This window comes from Pseudorasbora parva, chromosome 20, assembly GCF_024679245.1.
Source record: "Pseudorasbora parva isolate DD20220531a chromosome 20, ASM2467924v1, whole genome shotgun sequence".
NCBI classification, from domain to species: Eukaryota; Metazoa; Chordata; class Actinopteri; order Cypriniformes; family Gobionidae; genus Pseudorasbora; species Pseudorasbora parva.
The window spans coordinates 4,507,488-4,533,261 of NC_090191.1; the positions used below are offsets into that span (position 1 = coordinate 4,507,488).

At 41.6% G+C, this 25,774-nt stretch overlaps 2 protein-coding genes and 1 long non-coding RNA gene across 6 annotated transcripts in view; 1 reads left to right on the plus strand and 2 right to left on the minus strand.

The window, feature by feature from the left end:
- The window catches only part of LOC137049234 (gastrula zinc finger protein XlCGF57.1-like), a 295,468-nt gene that overhangs the window by 10,238 nt on the left and 259,456 nt on the right, over positions 1 to 25,774 (plus strand). The window contains exon 3 of one of the 3 annotated variants that reach the window (XM_067427721.1): positions 889 to 4,325. The exons of the other annotated variants lie outside the window; for them this stretch is intronic. Coding sequence (XP_067283822.1) covers positions 889 to 2,048 — 1,160 coding nt within the window. The 3' untranslated portion in view covers positions 2,049 to 4,325. Of the gene's footprint in view, positions 1 to 888; positions 4,326 to 25,774 lie in introns of those variants that run through there. 3 annotated transcript variants of the gene reach the window in all.
- Positions 6,638 to 8,014, minus strand: LOC137049390 (uncharacterized). Of its 2 annotated transcripts, XM_067427945.1 has the most exons (3): positions 7,900 to 7,972; positions 7,629 to 7,799; positions 6,638 to 7,535 (listed from the first exon to the last, which is right to left on the minus strand). In XM_067427945.1, exons 2-3 carry the CDS (start codon positions 7,629 to 7,631, stop codon positions 6,930 to 6,932), a joined length of 609 nt encoding a protein of 202 aa, XP_067284046.1. In that variant the 5' UTR covers positions 7,632 to 7,799; positions 7,900 to 7,972; the 3' UTR covers positions 6,638 to 6,929. The 2 variants fall into 2 exon arrangements, with proteins under 2 accessions (XP_067284046.1, XP_067284045.1); XM_067427944.1 differs by having other exon boundaries at positions 7,629 to 8,014.
- Positions 18,316 to 19,028, minus strand: LOC137049450 (uncharacterized). The gene is made up of 3 exons (XR_010899610.1): positions 18,957 to 19,028; positions 18,597 to 18,797; positions 18,316 to 18,510 (listed from the first exon to the last, which is right to left on the minus strand). It is a non-coding gene; the product is annotated as an uncharacterized lncRNA (long non-coding RNA).

The window sequence follows — 25,774 nt, forward strand, 5'->3', positions numbered from 1 at the left end:
ACCCTGCCAAGACCTCTTGCCACCCCTTTGCCCCCCCATGTAAAATTTTCTAGATCCGCCACTGGTGAGCAGAAAGCTCCAATTTTCTCCTTGCCATTCAAATTGAATCAGTATGCCACACTTTTTCTTAATGTCCTTTCTATGGTGATTTGTTGATTTGTCGCTCTATTGAAGTTGTCTTGTGTGTTAACAAACTCAGGGATGACTGAACTTACTCTCATACATGTCTTTGTAACCAGCATACCTTGAGTAAGCAAGGTTTGGGTTAAAGGGTTACTTCAGTGATTAGCATATGGCTTTGTATCAGTAGAAACCCTGGAGTATATTCGAATGATCGTGCTTTTTATGAAAATGAATGTGGCTGGAAAGTGGTCCAGTAATCCAGTAGCGGTAGTTTTGGGAGTGGCCTTGTAGAGCAGTGAAGCATTCTGGGAATTGTTGTCTTTCATCCCCATGAGACAAAAATAAATATTCTGTCTTTTCTCAGTCTAGAAGGCACCAAATTCAAAAATAATATTCACATTTCTACTACATTAATGACCCAGTTTAAATACAGATTAATCTTCCCAGCGCTGAAGTACCCCTTTAATCAACCGAGAATTCATTATTTTTGACAGTAAGCTAACCTTGCTTTCTGCAATACCCCCTGAAGGATTTAGGGTTGAAGCTAAACTCTTCAGGCCTGTGGCCCTCCAGGAACCACAAACTCCAGGAAGTTTGACACCCCTGCTTTAGGGGCTCCGTATGGGTCTGACTGTTGAGAATGGAAAATATAAAAATGTTTGTTGGTTCTTTTATTGTTCTGGTTTCTGTCTCTTCAAATAAAAACACTTTAAGTGACCCAACATTTAATTGAATTTAATTTGCATTTGTCTCTTTTCACCTTAGACCTGACGGTGCTGAAAGAGGAGACTGAAGTACTGAATGAAATGGAAGAGAAAGATCAATTAAAGAAAAAAGATTCCATAACAAGAGAAAAAACTTTTGGTTCCTCACATGCTGAAAAGACTTTGTCACAAAAAAGGGCTGAAAATAAGGGAACTAGAAGTATTTTTACCTGCCAACAGTGTGGAAACAGATTCACTCTAAAAAGAAGCCTTAAAATACACATGAGAGCTCACTTTGGAGAGAAGCCTCACACCTGCCCTCAGTGTGGAAAGAGATTCTCTGTAAAAGGAAACCTTAAAAAGCATATGAGAGTTCACACTGGAGAGAAGCCTTTCACCTGCCAACAGTGTGGAAACAGATTCACTCTAAAAAGAAGCTTTAAAAAGCATATGAGAATTCACACTGGAGAGAAACTCTACACCTGTCCTCAGTGTGGAAAGGGTTTTAGTCGAAAACAACACTTTGAAAACCACATAAGAGTTCACACTGGAGAGGAGCCGTTCACCTGCCCTCAGTGTGGAAAAAGTTTTACTGAAAAGGGAAGCCTTGGCACGCACATGAGAGTTCACACTGGAGAGAAGCCTTACACCTGCCCTCAGTGTGGAAAGAGTTTTACTCAAAAAGGAAACCTGAACAGTCACATGAGACTTCACACTGGAGAGAAACTCTACACCTGTCCTCATTGTGGAAAGAGTTTTAGTCGAAAACAACACATTGAAGACCACATAAGAGTTTACACTGGAGAGGAGCCGTTCACCTTCCCTCAGTGTGGAAAAACTTTTGCTGAAAAAGGAAGCCTTGGGAGGCACATGAGAGCTCACACTGGAGAGAAGCCTTACACATGCCCTCAGTGTGGAAAGAGTTTTACTCTAAAAGGAAGCCTGAACAGTCACCTGAGACTTCACACTGGAGATAAACTCTACCCCTGTCCTCATTGTGGAAAGAGTTTTAGTCGAAAACAACACTTTGAAGACCACATAAGAGTTCACACTGGAGAGGAGCCGTTCACCTGCCAACAGTGTGGAAAGAGTTTCAATATAAAAGGAAACCTTAACAGACACATGAAAGTTCACACTGGAAAGTCGTTTACATGTGGACACTGTGGGAAAGGTTTTAGGTATAAAATGAACCTGGAGTTCCACATGAGTATTCATGAATGAGTGAACTGGTTTCATATGTCATCAGTGTGGTATGAATTGAGAGACTGTGAAGAATAATGTGTTTATTATTGTTATGGTATTAAATCACCTTAGAGTCCTGAATCCGTCCAGTGACTCGAGAGGAGTAAAGAAGCCAGTCAGAATTAGACCCAATCAGCCAAATGAAGAATGAACTAGTCACTATTTTACATGTAAACAGAAGTATAAATCTGTATAAACTAAAACACAAAAAACTGTGTAGGCCTGCACACAAAAAAATATAACAAACGATTTTTTTTATTTTTATTCTAATGATCCAGACGTGGAGATCTGGCAATAGCAGCTTATCCACAGTTGGGCCAGGGCTTTCAACGGGCCGGGCTGGGATAATAGTCTCTGTCCTGTAGTAGAGCTGTTAGATTCTGAAATTTTTGCAATTGATTCCAGTTCCTGGTTCCAAGAATCGATTCCAGACTCATTTTCGATTCTTTTTTTTTTTTTTTAATTCTTGTTACAATAACTGTGATTGATTTTAAATTATGAATGCTCCTGAAACGGCCCATATAGCCCAGCAGTAAATGGGATTTAAAATGTAGTAAACTTGTCCACGATACAGGATCACAGAAGGAAACAATAACAATAAACATCAGTAACCTAAGTGAATGAAAGGTAGGATAACAATCAGTAATATGAACATTGAACGTTTCAGTGAGGCATACCATAAAAATAAGTTGTATATAATACCAATATTTCACAAAAGAGGGAGGACACTTATTCAGTCACGTCTTTTTTGTTTATTTGTAGTCACAGGACAGCACAAAACTCTAGGGCTTTAGTCTGAAAGCATGTTTAAACATCCTCATATGTTTACTTCACATTTCCTTAGAAAGAATGATGATTTCTATAATTTTTCCACCATTTACAGAACAAGTTAAGAGAAACATATTCTATGATCTTAGTGTTACACCTGGACTGTGGGGCTTAATAAACTCAGCTAAGTATTCTGTCTCCTTTCCGTAAAGTCCTTTAAAAACATCAAAGTCTCATGCTGTCCTAAATATTATACTTATCCTAAGTTGTACTGGTAGCATCCTAAAATCTCCTGCTCCGCTGCGGTTATGATGATTAAACTGCCTCTATGGTTTGCAGTTGTGTGGATTATTCTCTGCTCAGTTTTCCATCTTGTGTTTCCACTCTAAGTGCGATTCCATCTATTTAGTCTTCGAGCCCTTGTCCTCCAGGGAAACCAGAATCACTGACTGGCGATCACAGTTTGTTAGACAAAGCTGACCGACGTGACTACCACTAACAACGGTAAGAGGGATCTTGCATTTGGACTATGGACTATTCATTCAATTTCTGTTTAGGTCCCTTTGTCTATGACTTCCTGCTTGATCGAAAGTTCGATTTTCTTTGTCTAACTGAGACTTGGCAACAAAACAATGACTTGTTCCCTTTTTAAATCATTCTGTTCCTCCTGGATATTAGCCTGGATGCCAGCCAAACTTAGCCCCGCCCACAATTTTTTTAGGTCGGGCAGTTCGGTCTGGCATCGCTCGATAGAGGTGTAATTATCTCCGAACAGAAACTGTTCGGACCAATGAAATCATCAGGGCAGGCTTTAGACGATGACGGACAGATGATAAACAGTAACGTAATCATGCACGTCATCAAAGGGGCTTGGATTATATTTACTCGAATCCTAAACGGAGAGCTTGTTTGTATCTGCATTCACCTTCATAATTTCTCTCAAAGATGATGATCATGTTGGGTAAGTACTCTGTGTATCAATAAATTCTTTTCTTTTTTTACAACACCGGCTAAGATCGTTTATTCCAGCGCGTGTGCAGACAGGGTTGTCAAGTTTTTACAACAAAAGCCACCAACTACTAGCCCAAAACAATAGCTTCTCGGAGGGGGTTAACCACAAAAAAAACCCAAAAACAAACCCAGCCTCCTCTCCCAGCGACAAAAAGTAGCTCCGCACAGCTGGCCAGGTGTTGATAAGCCTGTCAATTGCAGGGAGCAGGCTCAACCATCGTGTCGGGACGTGGCGCAACAGTTTATGGTACTCCGTATCAGCAAATTCAAAAAAAATTTTGAGGGTGGAAACTCTCTTGGCAGAACAGCTGAAATGCTGGAATGATTTTATCACAATAGTTTCCACATCTGTTTGCAGTGCGTTGCTGGCACGTTTAACAGAATTGTGTATAATGCGAGCTGGGCGGTTTGCAGGCAGGATCTTGCTGTTGACTTTTTTGAAATTTTGGTAAATGGAGTGTTTTCTACCGTAATTTACTGCCGCATTGTCAACCAAGCTGAGATGTTGTGGATACTGAGTTTGTGTTCCTTTAAAGGGGGGGTGAAACACTCAGTTTCAGTCAGTGTCATGTCAATCTTGAGTACCTATAGAGTAGCATTGCATCCTGCATATCTCCGAAAAGTCTTTATTTTTTTTATAATTATATAAGAAAGATGCGCTGTTCCGAGTCTTTCCGAAAAAAGCCGAGCGGGTGGGGGCGTGTCGTGTGAGCGGAGCTAAATAATGACGTGTGCAGCAGCGCGCTGTGTGTTGAGTCGAGTGCGTCGTAAAGCTGTCTCATCCCTAACAGCGGGAAAAAAACTTTATTCAAAATAAAAATATGGCTTTTAATCAGATACAGCCATACATCTATGATCCGGAATCAGACCCAGAGGCTGCAGTTGAACAGGAGCAGCAGCAAAAACGACTAGAGCAGGACGTCTCTATGTGGTACAAGTTATACACTAACTATATAATATGCTTAGCGGCTTGTGTTATTTACATATTTATACTTGAATTATATCGTCGTATTTTTGTCTTTGAAGGTGTACATGTGGGAAGTGCAGTTGTGCACGTGTATGTGTGTGTTTACGCGTGGTTTGTGTAGACAGTAAGCGGACTGGTTTTGCACGGCAGGTTAAGTTAGTGTTTACATAGAAAGACACGGAATAGTAGCGCATTTGAATGAAGAAGCGCGCTTATTTAGTTCAACATATTTCCCCCCTCTTTGTGTATTGTTGTTTGGAGTGCTTTTACAATACACAAACATAAAGTTACACATAGAGTGGCCAGCTTAACAAATGTACACGCACTACACATCGCATGCTCCATTGATCAATTAGCTATACGTGATTATGTTTGGGCTACTTGATGAGCATAGGCAAAGACAAAGACATTTGAAGCAGTCTCACTCACCCTTCTAACGTTGGGACTGCTCCATCCTTCAGTATTAGGCGATCGGGAAAATCCTGTGTCGAGCTGGGCCTTGTTTATGAAACAGTCGGCACCGAAATGCAGCGAACAGATATAAACATTCGCGCAACTCAGTTGCTGATCCGGAAAAGCAAATTACATCCATTGTTGCCTTAACGCGGGGTTTTGGGGATTCTGTGCAGGACTGTCTTGGTCTGGCAACCAAAAACGCACTTTTTTGGTGACATTGTTATGTGCACATCACCTGTTTAGCATCCTACAAGCCAGCGCTTTGATGGGCGTAGCCTGTTACTTTCGCTCTCTCCCTCGCTCTCTCTCACGCGCTTCCGGTAGAATTGTCCGTAAGGCCCATACAAGGAAATTCCGCCCCCATTAACGTCAAAGGGGACGCATGATCTCAAAAAACTTGCCGAAACTTATGACTAACCGGAAGTAGTATTTTTGACAAAGAAATACTCCCATCAAACGTCCACCTTAACTTTTGAAACTTTGTCCATGTTTAGTATGGGATTCCAAGTCTTTAACAGTGTAAAAAGATCAGTATGCATGAAACAGCATTTCACCCCCCCTTTAATTTATTGAGCAAGGTGTCAGTGACAGCATCTGCGCTCTCGGCTGCCTGTTCAAAGAAATCAAGAACTCTGTTCTGGATGCCCTGCTCAAGAGTCCAGAATCTCACAGAGATTGGGAATGTTTTCGCATTGCCTTTATTAGAGGCATCTGTTGCAATTGAAAAGAATATGTCTTTTAACTCGAGGCTCTAGGAGAAGTCAGATGCGAGGGGTGCCAGAACGTTTGTGACCAGTGCCTCAGCTTTTGTGCAACTGCAGTTGACGAGTTTAGCTTTAGCCGAATCAGAGTACAGTTTTGGTGTTAACTGCTTCGCACAGTCAAGCGATCTATATGATTGTTGGTGGGCCACACAGTGGAACACGGAGGTCAGCTCAGCAGCAGCTATTTTATACATGGAATCATCCTGCTTCTTAAAGAAGGACGAGACCAACGTGTTAGTCTGTACAGTCGTGGTGTTGGTACAGTGTAATTTGCTGCTAGCATGGAGCCTAACATCTGCCTCCCCTCCGTGAGAAACACCACGCTCTTTCCTACACACTTTGCAGAACGCTTTACTTTCATCGCTTAAGGCTGTAGCAATCCATGGATACTTCCCCACCCACTCCTCCCGGTACCTGCAGAGGCATTTTTGCTTTTTAGCAGCATGTTGGGGTTCCGGTACACCAGCCATGTCAACGGAATAAATGAAAATTAGCTTATCAATATCTAAATTTGCGCCTAGCCGCATAAGTTTATTTTATTTATTATTATTTTATTTTATTTTTTAATAAAACATTTTTTTTAGTGGGGGATGGTTGCAGAACGGCTCAACCTCCGCAGACAGTTTTTATTCAATTCAATTTATTTTTAAGTATTATTTTAAATGTTTATCAGACAATAACTTCTTAAGCATTTGCTTTAGTATAATTTTCGGGACAATTAGGGCCAGATTCAGGATTCGGGACAACAGTTTAGATTTCGGGATGTCTGGTCACCCTAAATTAAACTCATGAGTAACAGAAGGAGCGTCTCTTTATCATGAATCAGTTCAGCATCAGTCTCTGGCGAGTGACAAGAGAACCGGAGCTTTAGACTCTCCAAGTCAATTGAACCGATTAATTCACAATTTCCTCGATCGACTCCGAATCGTTGAACATGCTTGCAAGGCAGGAGGCACGCAGATATGTAGACAGCGCCGAGCTTGTCAGCACCACATTCTCCACGCTTTGCTCACTTGATACTGCAGCTTTCCCGCCAAAAATAGTGGAGAAGGAAAGCGACGTCTGTTTAAGCCTGCAGCCCTCACATCGGTGCATGGTTGACTTCTCCTCAAAGTTCTTCTGTTTATGGTGGCAGCTCGAACATCTCCGCTGGATGGTCACCTCTATGCCCTTTATTGTGGCGCTGAGAAGCGTCGTTGACCCATCTTCTTCCTCACCGCCTTCTTGCCCCGCCACCTCCAAATCAGCAATTGCCTCAATGACACTGGACGTGCCAGTACAGAGGCAAATACACCCGTCTATCTTGCGAGTTGAAAGGTTCTTGAATGCATAAGACATGCCGCCATCAACCGCGTTGACGAACCTATCCCACAAGGTGAGTTTGATCTTGCCCATGCCGTCGAAAATGCGCACCTCCTTCAGGTCATAGGCAGAGTTGTTGGCCGTCACGACTTTGCTGACAGAACGGGTCATTCTGACTTTTCCATGGACCTTTCCCACCTTAAAAAAACAATAACAAAAAAACACTCACAAGCACATCATTAGTATTCTATCCATTTTAGCCACAAATAGAAAAGAAAAATGCAAAATTACCATCCGACTGACCGGTCCGACTTTCACCTTCCGTTTGGGACGAGAGCCTTCACCCCCGCTACGGTCATGGTTTTGCAGCTCGCGGCACGCATCTCAGAAACGGCAAGCTGGTCACCTCCACACTGGTCCCATGTGAACACACGACATCAAAGCCACCTGGATCATAGAAGCCTAGAAACAACCGAATTACTTTGATTAATGCCGATCTGGCAGTGAGCTACAAGACACAGCACCCATGAATCTGATCTGTAAAAATATTTAAGCTACTTACTTATGCTGTGCCTGATGTTCCTCAGCCTCACTGCGTTGCCATTCTTCTTGGCTTGAGAGAAGGTGGCTTTCTTGTCCATGGCAAAAACGACCACTCTGTGGTATTCTTGCCTAGCTGTTTGAATTACCAGAGTGAAATATGACGAATTCTTGGACTGTTTACTAGGAGTAGTCATATCGCGCTCCAGGTTCTATTGGCACAGCTTACTGTAAGAACGAAGCCGCCGTGTTCTCCTAACACCAAACTTGCAGTATTAGGACGACATCACAAATACCGCACGCAACTGACTATTTATAGCTACCTGTGATGGGCAAATAGAGTGCCGAAGTTCTGACGTCACTTTGTAGGCCAAAACGCGGAAGTGAGTTAGCATTTTAGCACTTCCGGTTCCCTCGCTCAAAAGTCTATGGGTTTTTTGAATGGGTTTTTGCTAAATCGCCTGAAATAAGGTCTGTGGTTAACAAAGCCTCTAAATATTTTCACGTTTTGTTCTATGACATAAAACACACTAGTTCTAACCTGCTTGTGATTTTTTTAACCCTAGTTTGTGCTCTGGGGTCTATATGACCCCAAAGCACTTTTCTTTAGTTAAAAAAAAATGGTTCCCTTTATCTCAGTGGAATAAAACTTTGTGACTTTTCCTAAGTTATCTATCTGTACATGCACAAAAAAACTGGGCTTGATTCGGTTGTTCTAAAGGCATGTAAAAAAAAACTGTCACACTCATGACCTTTGGGGTCAATATGACCCCACATTGAAATGAATGGGAAAATCGAAAAAAATGTGTTTTTTATTTTTCATTTGTCAAAAAAAATATATAAATCCAGAATAAATCTGAAAATTTCCATACCACAATGAAGCCCTGGTACTAGAGCACAAATATAAAGTGGAACGAACATGATCACTTGCACACACACATGCTCAGGCACACAAACACATAAACAAACACACAGGAGTGACTCCAATTGAAAGCATTTTTTTTAGAAATTGACAAATAAAATCAATAATTCCAGAAAAAAATCTGAAAATTTCTACACAGAAATGAAGGCCTGGTACTAGAGCAAAAATCCAATGTAGAAAAGACATGCTCACTCAAACACACACACACACACACACACACATACATACTAACAGGAATGACTGCCATAGCCAAATAAAATCAGCCACAAATGCAGAACAAAGATAAAAGGGGTGAGACCTAATGCACACACACACACATGCACGCGCGCGCACATGTGCACGCATACACGCACATGCGTACTGGGGCACCACCCACATGCGCACTGGCGCATTGTGCACGCGCGCACACACACACACACACACACACACACACACACACACACACACACACACACAGAGAGAGAGAGAGAGAGAGAGAGAGAGAGCATCTATGGAATTTGTCAAATGAAATCAGCAACAAATGTGAGTACCTGAGTGAATCAGTGAGACCTAATGCATACACACACACACACACACACACACACACACACACACGCAGAGAGAGCAAGGGAGAGATGAAAGGAAACTGACCCGTTCAACTTTGAGAAAGTTTACTCTGAGATCTAAGAGCTGCAACTTTGTTTTGAAAGCAAAGTAATTGTTCCCATAACATATATTCCCATACAAAAGAGGGCCAGAGCATGGACTGATTTTTGTTCATGATACATGTTCATTCACAACATTCTGAACTGCTTTTTTACCATGTGAATTATGTAATAATTTTTGTAGCTAGTTATTGCTTTTATGGTCAGTGTTCAGAATTTGATTATCAAAAAATGATATTGTTATTCAATGTTCATTCTTCACTCCTGGTCATTTATGCATATTGCTGCTGTTTTTTTATATATATATTATTAAATTAATATCTTCTAAATTCTAAAGTTAATAATTTTTTTCCACATTTGGTTCATTAAAATAAATAATATTCAACTACAATCCGATTCTAAGTCTTGTACTTTAGGTGTTTCTTATGTGGCGATTTATGTGGTATTTTGTTAAAACAGACATTTCAAAACTTATCAAAAACTACCAAAATTCTACTATTTGAAAGAATATTTATTTTTTTATGTCTTGTATAATGTTTATACATGTATAAATTCACAAAATGTATAACAAAAGTTATGATATGAGCAGTTGGCCACATCCAGTAAAATGAATGGATCTCTATTGCCCCCTATGGACAAAACGTACTCGGTTACTTTCGTAACCTCGGTTCCCTGAGAGAGAGGAACGAGTATTACGTATGGGAAAAACTCCTTTTCTCAAGAATGTGAAGGAAAACTTTTAATAAAGGTATCTATGTAAAGCGCAGTGAGCTGCACGGCCATAGCCCAGTGCGAGGAGCGCTCTGATTGGCCGGGCCGTGGCAACTGCAGGAACCTATGGTGAGGCCGCTGAGAGGAACGAACCAATGGGGGGCGTTCCAGAAGCCCGCCGAAAAAGGTGCTTATATTTGCATACAGGAGGCTATATAAGACCCTAATTCGCCATAGGTGTCAGGTTTTAAGATCGACTGAAGCGACACCTGAGAAGCATAAACACGGCACGGAACGTAATACTCGTTCCTCTCTCTCAGGGAACCGAGGTTACGAAAGTAACCGAGTACGTTCCCTTTCGAGAGAGGTTCCTCGTATTACGTATGGGAACACAATGTAAAGCGCCGTGTGTGCTGACTGACCTAGTATACCCAAAGCACATGTTATAAACCCCCGAGACACCGACAGAGGCGGCTTATAAGGGAATTGAAGAACCGGAAGAGTCGGTTCGTTTGAACAGCTGATCGGACATAGTCGGATCTTATGATGAATGAATAGTGCTTAAGGACTAATGTGTACAGGCCAAAACGTAAGGCAATCTGTTTGCCAGGGTCAAGATAGAGCCTAGATGGAGAGAAGCCCTGCTTGTAGAGCTGGAACCTCCAACTTGTAGAATCTGATAAAAGTGGACGGAGAGGCCCAGCCTGCCGCCGCACAGATATCTTCCAAAGAAATGTCACACGACCAAGCCCAAGATGAGGCCATGCCTCTAGAGGAGTGGGCTTAAATGCCTGTAGGACAGGTTAGGTCCTAGACCTATATGCTAGTGGGACTGCATCCACTATCCAGTGTGAGAGACTGTTTCATGACAGCACAAACTTTAGTGCGGCCACCGAAGCAATGAAGAGCTGATCCGACTGCCTGAAGGGGGCGGAGCGCTCTAGATACAATCTCAATGCTCTGACTGGGCAGAATAGGTTTGCGTCTTATTCTCTCTGAGACGCGGGTTAAGCAGTGAAAAGACCAGCATACTGAAGGGGTTGATAGCACTTTCAGCATAAAACATGCCTCGGTTTGAGCACAACCTTGAAGTTGCTGTACCCAAACTCAAGACAGGAAGGGCTCACGGAGAGTGCAGGTAAGCCACCCACTCGGTTAACCGAGGCCACAGCCAGCAGAAATACGGTTTTGAGTGATATGTGCTTCAAGCTCGTGTTCTGAAGTGGTTAGGAGGGGGAACCCTTCACGGCCTCCAAAACCATGGCGAGGTCCCAAATAGGGACCGAGGTAGGGGCAAGGCGGGCTGAATCTCCTGGCCCCTTTAAGAAAACACACAATAAGATCACTTTTCCCTAGTGAATGTGCCGCGATCGGAGCGTGGCTAGCTGCTATGGCGGAGACACACACCCCGAGTATGGAGGGGGGACGACCCGCATCCATTAGCTCTTGGAGAAAGCGAGCAGTTCCGCCAGTTCGCATGAGTGTGCGTCGATGTTTCGCGTAGCACATTGGTTAGAAAACCACTGACCACTTCAAAGCAGAGCTGCCAGATAGCAGGGGCTCTAGCTTCCGAAATAGTGTTCATAACTTGTCAGAGAGGTTCCCGGATACCGTTGATGGGCCATACGTGGAGGGCCCACAGCTCGGGATTGGGATGCCAGACCTTCCCTTTCATTGGCAGAATAGGCATGGGGCTGTGTCTGACAGCTGAAACAGTATGGAGAACCATGTGCGGTTCTTCCAAAGTGGGGCTATTAAAAAGCACAGGCTGCAGCTGGATCGCGATCGGAGGGAACATATAGAGGGAGTCTGGGCCAACATGGGCCAGGGCATCCCTGCGTTTGCAGAAAAAATATTGGGCAGCGTGTGCTGTGCGAGCTGAATTGTTTGCGGGTAAAGGGACCATCCCCCTGGGGACATGGGTCCTCTGGATAACATGTCCGGACCCTGATTCAGAATACCTGGCACGTAAGCCGCCCTTAGGGAGCTCAGATTGTGCTCTGCCCATAAAAGGAGATGCTTAGCCATGCAGTGAACAGAGTCTGATCTCGGCTGCCCTAGCGATTTTATGTACATTATCAAGACGTGGTGGTTCTTATGCCGTAAGTCTTGAGTCTATGACAATGACTGTACTGATAAGCCTGCCCCTCGAAGGCGAATCTCAAGAATGGCCTGTAGTGGGGGTGGGGGGTTATCGTAACGTGAAGTATGCGTTTTTCAGATCTATTGAGAAAACCCAATCCCTGGGGCGAATGTGCGCGAGGATTTGTTTCACCGTCAGCACCTTGAAACGAGCGTGTCATAAGTGCTTTGTTCAGATGCCTGGAAAATGGGCCTGAGACCGCCACCCATTTTCGGCATGAGGAATTAGCGACAGTAAAAACCTGACTCGCTAGCGTCGGGTGTACTGTTTTCGCCGCTCTCTCCTTTAACAGTCTCAATGCCTCAGCGAGAAGCACGTGACTGACACTGCTTCTTACAGAGGGCTCGACCACGGCTTGAATCGCGGGGTCTGCGAGCAAAACTGTAGCGAGAACCTCGTTTTATATGTTCAACACCCAATATTATATACCAGGAATGGCCTGCCAGGCCTGGGCTCGTAAAGCCAGGGGTTGAATTAGATTCGGGGGCTGGCCGCTTAGTAATAGGGGCCTGTTAGCCGGGTTGCTTGTGCTGTAACACTGCTTGTAACACTGTGGGGATAGTGTTAGTTTTGGCGGTGCAGGCTTTGCAGTGGGCGCACGCCTCACATTTATATTGTGTGTGCGAGAGTGAACTTTGTGAAAAGTGCTTGGGTGCAGGAGTGCAGACTGTAAAGTGGGCACATTTCCTACATAGAAAGCTCTTTTGTGTGCAGTGTAAACAATGTGCAGTGGCGCACAACCTACGTAGAATACCCACGGTGCAAACCAGTGAGCAAATCCACAGGGGTAAACGCACACAGCATTAGTGTGCAGACGAGCGTGTTTAACACAGGCTAGTTGACTGCAATATTTCATCTCCAGTCACTTAACTTAAGGGAACTGGGAGAATGTAAGGAAGTGCGGGTGGTATGTGAGCCATTCCACAATGCCGTTATGCTCTAGTCTAGACTGAAAGCGCGCATGCAGACAAGCGTGTTTGACCACAGGCTAGTTGACTGCAATAAGGCTAGTTGACTTTATATGGTGTAATCCGGCCGCGGCGGGATTTATTTGTGATTTTGTGAGGCTGAATTAACAGTGCTTATGTAGGGGTGCACACTGTGTAGTGGACACTTTGTCTACAGTGTAAAAACCTTTCCAGCCGCCTGAATAAAGGGGACTGGAAGTGATAGAGTGAAAAAAGGGCTTAGCTTGGCAGCCATTTTCCGACGCCCTTATGCTCTGACAGTGAGCACGTGCTATGACGTAAGCCGCGCTCTAGTCAGCAACGCGCTGTGGAAGGGGCGCGCGCTATCATGACAAGGCAGCCATTACAACTTCCTTGGCAGTAAGCGCGCGCTGCAGCGACATTGTTCTTGACATACCCAACAGCCCGAGCTCGCTCGTCTAACTTACTCTAGTATTCTCTGTCCGCAGCGCTTCAGCACGGCGGCGGTAGAATGAGCACGGCGAGAGCTTCGGCTCGAGTTTGTTTATTCACTCTAGTATTCTCTGTCCGCGGCGATATCGCGACTGAACTAGAGAAGAGGAAGACTGAGGAAAAACTCCGTCTGTCCGCGGCGCCTCCTCAGCGCGACGGTATAGTGACGAGAGCTTCGGCTCGAGTTCGCCTATTCACTCTAGTATTCTCTGTCCGCGGCTGTAGCGCGACGGAATGAGAGAAGAGTGGGAACAACTCTGTGGCAGCGGCGGAAGAAGAGCCGCGGCGGCGGCAGAGTGAAGAGAGCTTCGGCTTGAGTGTGCTCATGTCCTCTAACATTCTCTCTTTCCGCGGCGCTATTCAGCGCGACGGGACGAGAGCAGAGGGAGAGTGAGAAGAGCTCCGTCTTTCCGCGGCGCTTAACGACGCGGCGGAACGAGAGAGTCCTCGAGTAGAACAAGCCTGTAAGCTCTAGAAGTGGCGTTGCAGCGGCAACACACACACAAACACATATAACACTCAACATAGACACAGTTTAAAGGATATATAACGCCGGATGGCGTAGCTGGAACGGCAGAGAAGGCGGAGAGGGAGTCCGTCGTCCTCAGCTGCAGGTTCCGCTGGTGCCTTTTCAACGGCGGTGCTTCTTCCGGAGACCAGCGAAGGTATCGCTGAAGGAGATAAAATCTGACACCTATGGCGAATTAGGGTCTTATATAGCCTCCTGTATGCAAATATAAGCACCTTTTTCGGCGGGCTTCTGGAACGCCCCCCATTGGTTCGTTCCTCTCAGCCGCCTCACCATAGGTTCCTGCAGTTGCCGCAGCCCGGCCAATCAGAGCGCTCCTCGCGCTGGGCTATGGCCGTGCAGCTCACTGCGCATTACATAGATACCTTTATTAAAAGTTTTGCTTCACATTCTCGAGAAAAGGAGTTTTTCCCATACGTAATACGAGGAACCTCTCTCGAAAGGGAACTAAATAATTTATCTTTATAACAAATTTGACATTACTTGCAATGTATGTACATATTTGAGCACTTCAGTGAGGTAGCACATTTACATACATTTTGAGGTATATGCATTAAGATTTAGGTTAAAATTTATAAAAAAAATTAATAGTTTGGCTAGCTCAGTTTAAAGTAAACTTTAGAACTCAGGGACTCTGATCGCTGAAGTTGTAGCTCATCTCTTGACTCTGGTAGTGTCGAGCTTGCACCTTTATGAAAAAGAAACAAAGCAAAGCACTGCAATCAGATGAATAAATGCAGAATACATTATGATATACACATTGCAACTCCTAACCCCTTGAGAGACCTCTCATCTAAAAATTTAATTCTTTGCTCCGTGCACTCTAAAAAATGCTGGGTTAAAAAAAACCAAGATGGGTTGAAAATGGACAAACCAAGAAATTGGGTTTGAATGGGTCCATTTACTAGGGTTCAAATATTGTACATTGTACATTTTAGTGCTGTCAATACGTTAATATTGTACATTTTAGTGCTGTTAATAAGTCAGTATTGTACTTTTTATTGTGTGTGAAAACGTTAGTAAATGTACGTGTAATAGAATCACACTTTACGTAAAAATACTCACGTATTTTCATGAGATCACGTTGAAATATGCCGTTGCCTGCCTCTGCAGCCTGTGAGAGACTGTTCAACTCAGCAGGGCAGATTTTTACCCCCAAAAGAGGCAGGCTCGCTTCAGATCACTTTGAAAACCAACTCCTTTTGAAACTCAACAAAAATACTGGTGATGTGAAGTTTTTAACAAGTGCTCCAAATGTTCACATGTTGTTTTGTTTTTTTGAGACTTGATGGAGACAGATTCTGATGAGTTTAGGAAAGTTTTATATTTAATGGAGGCTTGAAATGGAGTTGTGTGAAGATTGAAATAGATGTACTATAAGCAGAGCACTATAAGCAGATAATACATGTTCCTGATGACATGTTCCTGTCTAATTAAAACGTATGCACTGAATCATTTTTTTACAGCTTTAAACATATGGTAATTAACAATTGTATTGTTCATTTTAGAATGGTTAATGTACTGCAATTAACATTAAATACCTTTGTTACAGTTAAATAAATATTTTAAAGATCTATAACCAGTCTTCTTTGTTGGTTTTGCTTAATGCTATTTAACTCTGCAGATCACCCTGATAGATGGCCAGAATTGTAAGTCAGAATGTAAACTGGGTCACAGATGGTAAGCACAATTACATTAACCCAAAACTAACTTAATTAAAATGCCACAGCCCTTACTGTTATCTTCTTTTTAATTATTAGAATATATACATTACTCGAATAAAATGTTATGCAAGTACTTTTACTTTTAATACACAAAATCAGGTACTTTTTACTTTTACTTAAGTAGGATTGTCATTGTAGTACTTTTACTTTTACTAAAGTAAATATATCTCTGGTTATTTTTACTTTTACGTAAGTACTGAGATTCAGTACTTCCTCCACCACTGGTTAAGATGGCCAGCATTGCTGATAGTGACAGTCTTAGTCACAACCATCACTTTGAGGAGGAAAATCTTGGCATGTTTTCAGATCTAGCCCTGTCAAGTTCTGAGAGCGAACAAGAAACAACCACGCTCAGAGAAGAACTTTCAGAATGGGCATGTATGTTTCAAATGTGGCAGATCAGCTCTCAAAACATCTGAGCAGATATCCTGCAGATGTGACAGACCATCTACAGTCACTTGACCTCTCCTTAAATGTTGATGGGCTACCATTATTCAAAAGTTCAAACTTGTCCCTCTGGCCAGTTCTTTGTTCCATTAATTTGACGGCAGCATGCATTTTCCCCCTCTGCCTCACAACTGCTGCATCCAAACCCAAAACGCAAGATTTTGCCAGTGACACCGTTCAGGAATTGGCAGAACTAATGCAGAATGGTCTGACCTGGGAAGGCAAGCATTTAAACATCAAACTGAGATGCGTTACCTGCGATGCTCCAGCCAAAGCCATGGTCAAGTGTGTCAAGCAGTTCTCAGGTTACTATGGGTGTGACAGATGCACCCAGAGGGGATCCTGGAATGGTCGGATGACATATCCTGATGTGGACAATCTGACCTTGAGGACAGACAAATCATTCAGGGAGTGTTGGCAGCCAGAACACCATCAAGAGGAGAAGATTTCACCTTTCTCTGTCCTCCCAATTGACATGATTAAATCATTCCCTATAGATTACATGCACCAGAGCTGCCTTGGGGTAATGAAAAAGTTACTGCTATTGTGGACAAGAGGTAGTTTAAAGTACTGTATGTCATCAGGAGATGTGGCCTGTGTAAGCAATAGGTTGGTGACACTGAAAAAAAACATTCCTGACTGCTTTGCCAGAAAACCATAAGGGTTGCAAGAAATTGAGCGTTGGAAAGCAACCGAGTTAAGGCAGTTTGCCCTATACAAAGGGAAGTTAGTTCTGAAGGGAGCACTACAAGGGCACCTGTATGAACACTTCCTGTGTTTTAGCACTGCTCTGTGCATTTTCCAGAACTTACAAAGTCACAAGGGCCTTATGCCAGCCAACTACTGAAATACTTTGTGGAAAAAGGACGGGAACTGTATGGGGAAACATTTTTAGTGTACAACGTCCATTCACTGCTGCACCTTTCAGATGATGCTCACAACTTTGGGTGCCTTGACAACTGCAGCGCATTTAAATTTGAAAGCTATTTACATCAGATGAAGAAAACGGTCCGCTCTGGGAAAAATGTCTTAACTCAAGTGGCAAATCGTCTGGAGGAAAAAGCTAAACTAAAGATAGCAAACAAGGAAAAAGTGGTGTCTTTGAAAGGCCCAAACAATGTGTTTGTTTTAAGCCCTGAAGAATGTTGCGAGGTGGTGTCAGAAGGGATGGACAACACAATGTTAGGCCTAGTCCACACGTACACGGGTATTTTTATTACCGGAGTTTTTCCTCCTCCGTTTTAAAAAACAATCGCGTCCACACAAGCACGGTTTAAAAAAAATAATCTGTCCACATGAGAACGCAAAACTACGCTATGATTGGCTGCCTGATTTCCACATGGGTCCCATTCACTGCACCGATGCACAATCCATTGCACTGACTGAGGAATGGGCTCAAGTGAAACCCTTCTACAAGTTCCTTTACTTTGGACTCAGTGACAGGTAACTGTATACACAGGTGCAGGGCTGAAGTGGACTGTAATAGCTTCACACACTTGCTTTACTATTTTGTATTATTGCATTCTGGCGCCTTTGTTCTGCAATACAATGAAATAACTGAACATCTGTAGGATATACATGTGATAAGCGTTGTTAGTGGAGTCCACCGCATAATCGACTCACGTAAATCAAAAGGAGATGTGAAAAATCTGACGTCAAACAAAGGAGAGAACGGCGCGCACTTCAATTTAAAAAACCGAAATCTCCGGTTTCACCATCTACACGACAACGCTGTAACCGGAGTTTCTAAAAATCTTCACCCTGGCCGGAGTTTTCAAAAAAGTCCGGTTTTAGTAACCGGATACAGCGTTTGCGTGTGGACGAACAGCCAAACCGCGTAGAAAAAGCTGCGGTTTTGAAAATACCCGTGTTCGTGTGGACAGGGCCTTAGGCAGAGTGTACACAAATCTACAGCCATATCTGCTGACACCGTGTGATTCACGTCTCTACGGAACATACATGGCTAACATTAGGCATTCTCAAATGCTTTGCGTAGAAAGAAAGTCACTTCAGAGGAGGGCATTCATTGTGGACGAAAACTATGGGGCAAAAAACGTGGTGTCCATTCTTCATTCTCTCTAGAGCATGACAACTACAAAAAAGACACACAAAAAAACAATCACCAGAAATACATATAAAATATTATGAGAGAATCATAAATTCTGTGAAAATACATACTTGAAGCCTTCCTTTCACCCCTGAGTCTCTGACTCCTGAAACTTTGCCCCCTCCATGTCTCACTCCTTTGGCTACCTTTGGTACCGAAGCTTTGCCCCTGAGTCTCTACCTTCTGAAGATTAGCTCCATAAGTTCCTGCCTCCTACAGTTTACTCCTATCTTCTGGTGATTTGCTCTCCAACGCCATGCCCTTTTGAAAACCTAGATGTTTCCAGTACAACAAGAAACAACATTGGAAAACATAATTTAAGTATGAGGTTAGAGAAAGTAGTCAATGATTGTCTATTTATATGCAACTGTACATTTACCTTTTGCAATACATAAATGAAATGTACACTGATTTATATCATTTTTACTTACAGGTTTGTCTGCGCTACGTAGTACTTAATTTCATTGAGCAAAATGAGGTTGAAGTGGCACCATCCTTGTGGCTAGAGTGGATCAATGGGGTAAGATTTAGTCCATTTTTTTTTTTCAATTATAAAAAAAAAGAGACAACATTAAGCAAATATCCTTGTTTCTGTCTGAAAGGTACTGTTTTGCTATTGGCCAAATTCAAATGTTGGAACCAAGGTCAAAAAATGCACCATTCCAGATAAACACCTCTGGACAAAATATGCAGTCAAAGTATTTTCTGACACAGGTAAAGTATGCAAAATAACACTAAAGGTTATTTTTAAGATATTCCTAAAATATTAATTGTTTATATAATGTATATTAAGCAAAAGTTGTGCTATTTTGAGTACAGACAGTTACAACCTGGCTAGATACTGGGCCCAAAAAGCACTGGAAACGTCTCATGTTGAGGACTCTGATGGAAACAATACAAGAAAGATCATCCCACCAAGACGATTTCGAGGTATTAGGTCTGTGCTGGCACTCTAAATACAGTAAGGTTCTTCACATTGAAAGACAATTTCTGTTTTAACTTGGTTTCTTGCAGAAGAATTCCAGCCCAACAAGCCCAGAAATGCACAACAGAGGCAACATCGTAAGTATACACAATAAATGAAGTTGGAATGATCAAGGAAAATCAAAATGAAAGTTAACTATACATATTTTTTGTAAATGCTCATTTTGTTTTACAGTCCATGAGGACAGTGAATCATCACAAGGTGAAATCATTATTATATCACTATTATACTAGAGGGCCATTGAATGCTTGAATCTGATTGGCTGATGAACGTTCTTAGGTGTGCAATTATTTTCTAGGAAACGCACAGTGATGGTGTAAATGCGTCCGCGCTCTCAGCAGTCGTACACTGTTTTCAGTTCATGCCTATGGAAGCTTAACTTTCAAAGGAATTAATTTGAGAAGTTGAAACACTCACTTTGGGTCAAGCCTCTGTTACCAGCTTTAAAATGACGTTTCGTAACCAGCAAAACAGCCGTTGGACGCTTTGTGTCGTGACCGCATCACCTCAGGTGTTCATTATTTTTCTAATAATTCAACAGCCTGTTGTCAATTATTCTTTGCTTGTTGCATTCATTGTATATGAGGTTAAACAGCGGTATTAAATGATTTAGAACAGAGCCATTTTACATATGTTTCTAATTGAAAAATTAAATGCTCTTTTCCTATTGCTTTTGGCCCTGAAGATGAGATTTCCAGTCTGAGAACAGCAAAGAAATCAAATTAACGGTCAAGATCAACAATTGCATCCGAATGTAAGTATAGTGTTTAAAAAAAATACTGAAATTAATTGTTGAATATTTGATTATAACTAATGTTAGATGATAATCTAAAGAGTACCGAGAAGCCCCTTTCTATGTTGTGCAAAAAGGACCCAAATTAAGAAGGTCTACATATTTAGAAATGTACACAAAAAAGTCGCTGTTAATATACAGTCTTGTTCAAAATAATAGCAGTACAATGTGACTAACCAGAATAATCAAGGTTTTTCGTATATTTTTTATTGCTACGTGGCAAACAAGTTACCAGTAGGTTCAGTAGATTCTCAGAAAACAAATGAGACCCAGCATTCATGATATGCACGCTCTTAAGGCTGTGCAATTGGGCAATTAGTTGAATTAGTTGAAATTACTAAAAAATAGCAGTGTGGCATTCAATCACTGAGGTCATCAATTTTGTGAAGAAACAGGTGTGAATCAGGTGGCCCCTTTTTAAGGATGAAGCCAACACTTGTTGAACATGCATTTGAAAGCTGAGGAAAATGGGTCGTTCAAGACATTGTTCAGAAGAACAGCGTACTTTGATTAAAAAGTTGATTAGAGAGGGGAAAACCTATAAAGAGGTGCAAAAAATGATAGGCTGTTCAGCTAAAATGATCTCCAATGCCTTAAAATGGAGAGCAAAACCAGAGAGACGTGGAAGAAAATGGAAGACAACCATCAAAATGGATAGAAGAATAACCAGAATGGCAAAGGCTCAGCCAATGATCACCTCCAGGATGATCAAAGACAGTCTGGAGTTACCTGTAAGTACTGTGACAGTTAGAAGACGTCTGTGTGAAGCTAATCTATTTTCAAGAATCCCCTGCAAAGTCCCTCTGTTAAAAAAAAGGCATGTGCAGAAGAGGTTACAATTTGCCAAAGAACACATCAACTGGCCTAAAGAGAAATGGAGGAACATTTTGTGGACTGATGAGGGTTAAAAAATTTTCTTTTTGGGTCCAAGGGCCACAGGCAGTTTGTGAGACGACCCCCAAACTCTGAATTCAAGCCACAGTACACAGTGAAGACAGTGAAGCATGGAGGTGCAAGCATCATGATATGGGCATGTTTCTCCTACTATGGTGTTGGGCCTATTTATCGCATACCAGGGATCATGGATCAGTTTGCATATGTTAAAATACTTGAAGAGGTCATGTTGCCCTATGCTGAAGAGGACATGCCCTTGAAACGGTTGTTTCAACAAGACAATGACCCAAAACACACTAGTAAACGGGCAAAGTCTTGGTTCCAAACCAACAAAATTAATGTTATGGAGTGGCCAGCCCAATCTCCAGACCTTAATCCAATTGAGAACTTGTGGGGTGATATCAAAAATGCTGTTTCTGAAGCAAAACCAAGAAATGTGAATGAATTGTGGAATGTTGTTAAAGAATCATGGAGTGGAATAACAGCTGAGAGGTGCCACAAGCTGGTTGACTCCATGCCACACAGATGTCAAGCAGTTTTAAAAAACTGTGGTCATACAACTAAATATTAGTTTAGTGATTCTAAATCCCAGAGAAAAAAAAATGTTTGTACAAAATAGTTTTGAGTTTGTACAGTCAAAGGTAGAGACTGCTATTTTTTTGAACACACCCCTTTCAACTAATTGCCCAATTGCACAGCCTTAAGAGCGTGCATATCATGAATGCTGGGTCTCATTTGTTTTCTGACAATCTACTGAACCTACTGGTAACTTGTTTGCCACGTAGCAATAAAAAATATACTAAAAACCTTGATTATTCTGGTTAGTCACATTGTACTGCTATTATTTTGAACAAGACTGTAACTTCAAATCATGTTTCTACTTTGATTTAAAGTTATTTATTTTATAAGCTCAAAATACATTTTCATTTTGATGTAACTTCATATGTAGCATAACTTTAAATTGCCTTTTAACTTTGGTGTAAGGTCATTTCTTTTATAATGCTAAAATCCAGTTTCAATTTGATGTAAAGTTGTGTGTTGCTTAACTTCAAATCAAGTTTTTACTTAAATGTAAGGTAGTTTCTTTTATATGGTCAAAATGCAGTTTCATTTTGATGTAACTTCATGTGAAGCATAACTTCAAATCACATATACACTTTCATGTAAGGTTATTTCTTTTATAAAATAAAAATATGGTTTAATTTTTGAGTAACATCATATGTAGCAGAACTTCAAAACACAATTTTCCTTTGATGTAAGGTAATTTATTTTGTAAAATCAAAAAAATATATTTTCATTCTTATCATGCGTAGCATAAAAATCATGTTTTAACTCCTTAATCACTTCTGTACAAAGGTGAAGTCTCATTCCTGATCACTATCAGTATCCAGGGTCACAAATGACCTGTTGATGGCAGCTGATACCGGCACACCATCGCTGCTCATTTTACTGGATTTATCTGCTGCTTTTGACACGGTTGATCACAATATCCTCCTTCAGCGTCTCCATCATTCTATCGGACTCTCTGACACTGCTTTGAGCTGGTTCCAGTCATACCTGTCTGGAAGAACAGAGTATGTTTCCTTGGGAGGTGTAAAGTCTCAGACGCATACAGTAACTTGTGGTGTTCCGCAAGGGTCGGTCCTCGGCCCGATTTTGTTCACCATTTATACTCTTCCCCTTGGCCACATAATCAACAGGCATGGAATATCATTTCATTGCTATGCCGATGACACTCAGCTATATATAAAAACCAACCTCACTTCATCTACAGCCACTCTGTCATCTCTGAGCTCCTGTCTTGAGGATATTGAGGCATGGATGAAGGCAAACTTCCTACAGCTAAATAGCTCCAAAACAGAAGCTATTTTAGTGGGTACACCACACCAGGTCCAGTCATCACCTATAACGCACATCACCTTCTCTGGTCAAAACATTCCAATTTCATCGACAGTCACTAACCTGGGAGTAAGATTTGATGCTCAACTCACATTTGAAGCCCACATACAACATCTGTGTAAGATCTCCTTCTATCATCTCAGGAACATTGCTAAACTCCGTCCCACACTTGGTCTGTCAGATGCTGAAAAACTTGTCCATGCTTTTATTTCATCCAGGCTGGACTACAGCAACGCTCTCTTTTTTGGGATTCCTGGCAAAAGTCTACAAAAATTACAATACATTCAGAACAGTGCTGCCAGGATCCTAATGAGGATAAGAAAATATGACCATATCACACCCATCCTTTACTCGCTCCACTGGCTCCCTGTTTCATACAGGATTAATTATAAAATCATCTTATTTACCCATCAATGCATCTACGGAAACGCACCCCCCTACTTAAAGGAACTACTCGTCGCAACACAAAACTCTTCACGCAACCTCCGTTCTGGAAATAAAGCCCTTCTTCAACCATCCACAACTAAGCTCCGCACAATGGGGGATCGAGCCTTCTGCTCAGCCGCACCGCGTCTTTGGAATTCCCTTCCTGAAAACATAAGGGCTCCTCAAGCCATAGACTCTTTTAAGAAAGAACTAAAAACCTCTCTTTTTAAACAAGCATTTTTTACTTTTTGCTAATTCATTTTTTTTTTTTTAATGTGTAGCACTTTGGGATTGTTTTTAACTATGAAAAGGGCTTTACAAATAAAATATATTATTATTATTATTCACTTACAACTTCTAATCAGTTTCTCAAAATATACTTTAAATCAGTTTTTATTTTAGCAGGGCAGGAAGTAGGCAGGACACAAACAGATGTTTAAATGCCCAGGTGGGGCATTTTATTTTCAAATAGTCAAGGAAAAGGAGGAAAGGGAGGGGCTGAGGGGTCCTCCTGGGCTTTGTGGGTGCCTCTTGTGAGTTTGGGCATCCGGGTGAATTCAGGAAATCACTTGCTTCGTGCTGTGGATAGCTATGTCAGCTCAGCCTGGGTCTTAAGTTGTTTCCTAGGAAAAGGGAACACACATTAGACAGGTTATTGTACTGACATGTTGATGTAGGCCTAAACGTTTTTCTTTGTATAGATGACAATGTTGGCAAAAAATCTGATCACACAGATCCATGAAAACGACTAACATCGTATGATGTATGCCAGACCCATCGTTGCTTACATTATGGACTACACGTCTCAATAGCCTATAGGCCTACATGTGCATTCTGTACGGAGCACCTAATAGAGTCAACATGAACAACGCACCCACACCCTGTCAAAGTTTTCACAGATTTGTTTTTTGTAGTCTAAACTAGGGATGGCTGATGCGAACCTGACGTTTCGACGCTGTGTCGAGATCCCGAAGCATGGATGCTTCGAAACACTGCTCCGAGCTGTGATTCGACACACCCATGTCACGTGACTACCGCTAAACGAAGCACCGAAGTGTTTCATCAGGTGCACCTGTCGAGACTGCTTTGATTAAAAGCGGCGGGAACAAACCACACAGTACACACATCTCAATAAACCTCATTCCCCACAGTTTAAAAGTGAAGTTAATCCATCTTCACCTCGTGGGTTTAGTGAGAGGAGAGAGATTTTGTGAGATAAGTGAGATTTATTGTGCGCTATGGTTAGTTATATTTAGGCTAGATTTAAATGAGATAGGCTATATTGACTGATCAGTGACAGATAGGATAGATATAGGCTAGTAACACATTCATATAGGCTAAGTTAGAATTATAGATATAGAATATATAGAATTGATGGATATGTATATATATATAGATAGATAGATAGATAGATAGATAGATAGATAGATAGATAGATAGATAGATAGATAGAAGATATTCATAGGTGATATATTTTTGTTTTATTTTATTAGTTTATTTAATAGGGACCAAGCATATTCATGAACATTGTTGTATAAAAATACACCATGTAAATATGCCAGAATTAGTAAAAATAACTACTTTTCATCTGCAGTCCCTATAGGCAGATAACAAAAATAACAAAGACAGCCAATAATCATACAACATCATTCACATTCACCAAAAAAAAAAAAAAAAAAAATTACACAAATGGCAAGACATTGTTCATTCACCTCTATACTACATTCAGATGTACAGTGTAAGTGTACATGCACTATTGATAAATGTATGACAGTTACATATTAGTACACCTCTGGTTTTCAAGAAGCCACTGTTTTAAGTGAGTTTTAAAGGTGTTGAATGTAGGAAATAACATTCTCTTGTTGAAAGGGGCAAGCTATTCCAGAGTTTACCACCTATTACTAACAAAACATTTTGCCCAAAAGTGGTGAGCCTAAATGGTATCACGCAGTCTCCTTTGATACAGGCCCGTGTATAACCTCCACTGTCAAGTCTTTGAAAAAAGCCATGCAGTGGAGTGGAAGCAAGATTATGTCACATTTTGTATACTAAACAAGTGTACTTAAACGCCTAAAATTATCAAAGCTTAAAAATGTATGCTTCTCTAAAATATCGCAATGATGAAATGACAATGCTTTTTTTTAATCAAAAACTAAATCTCGTACTACATCTGGTGTGGGAGCATTTCCAATTGGAAACACCACATAAAGTGAGATGTGTGTATTGTATTGACCCAGAATGCAGGATCCATT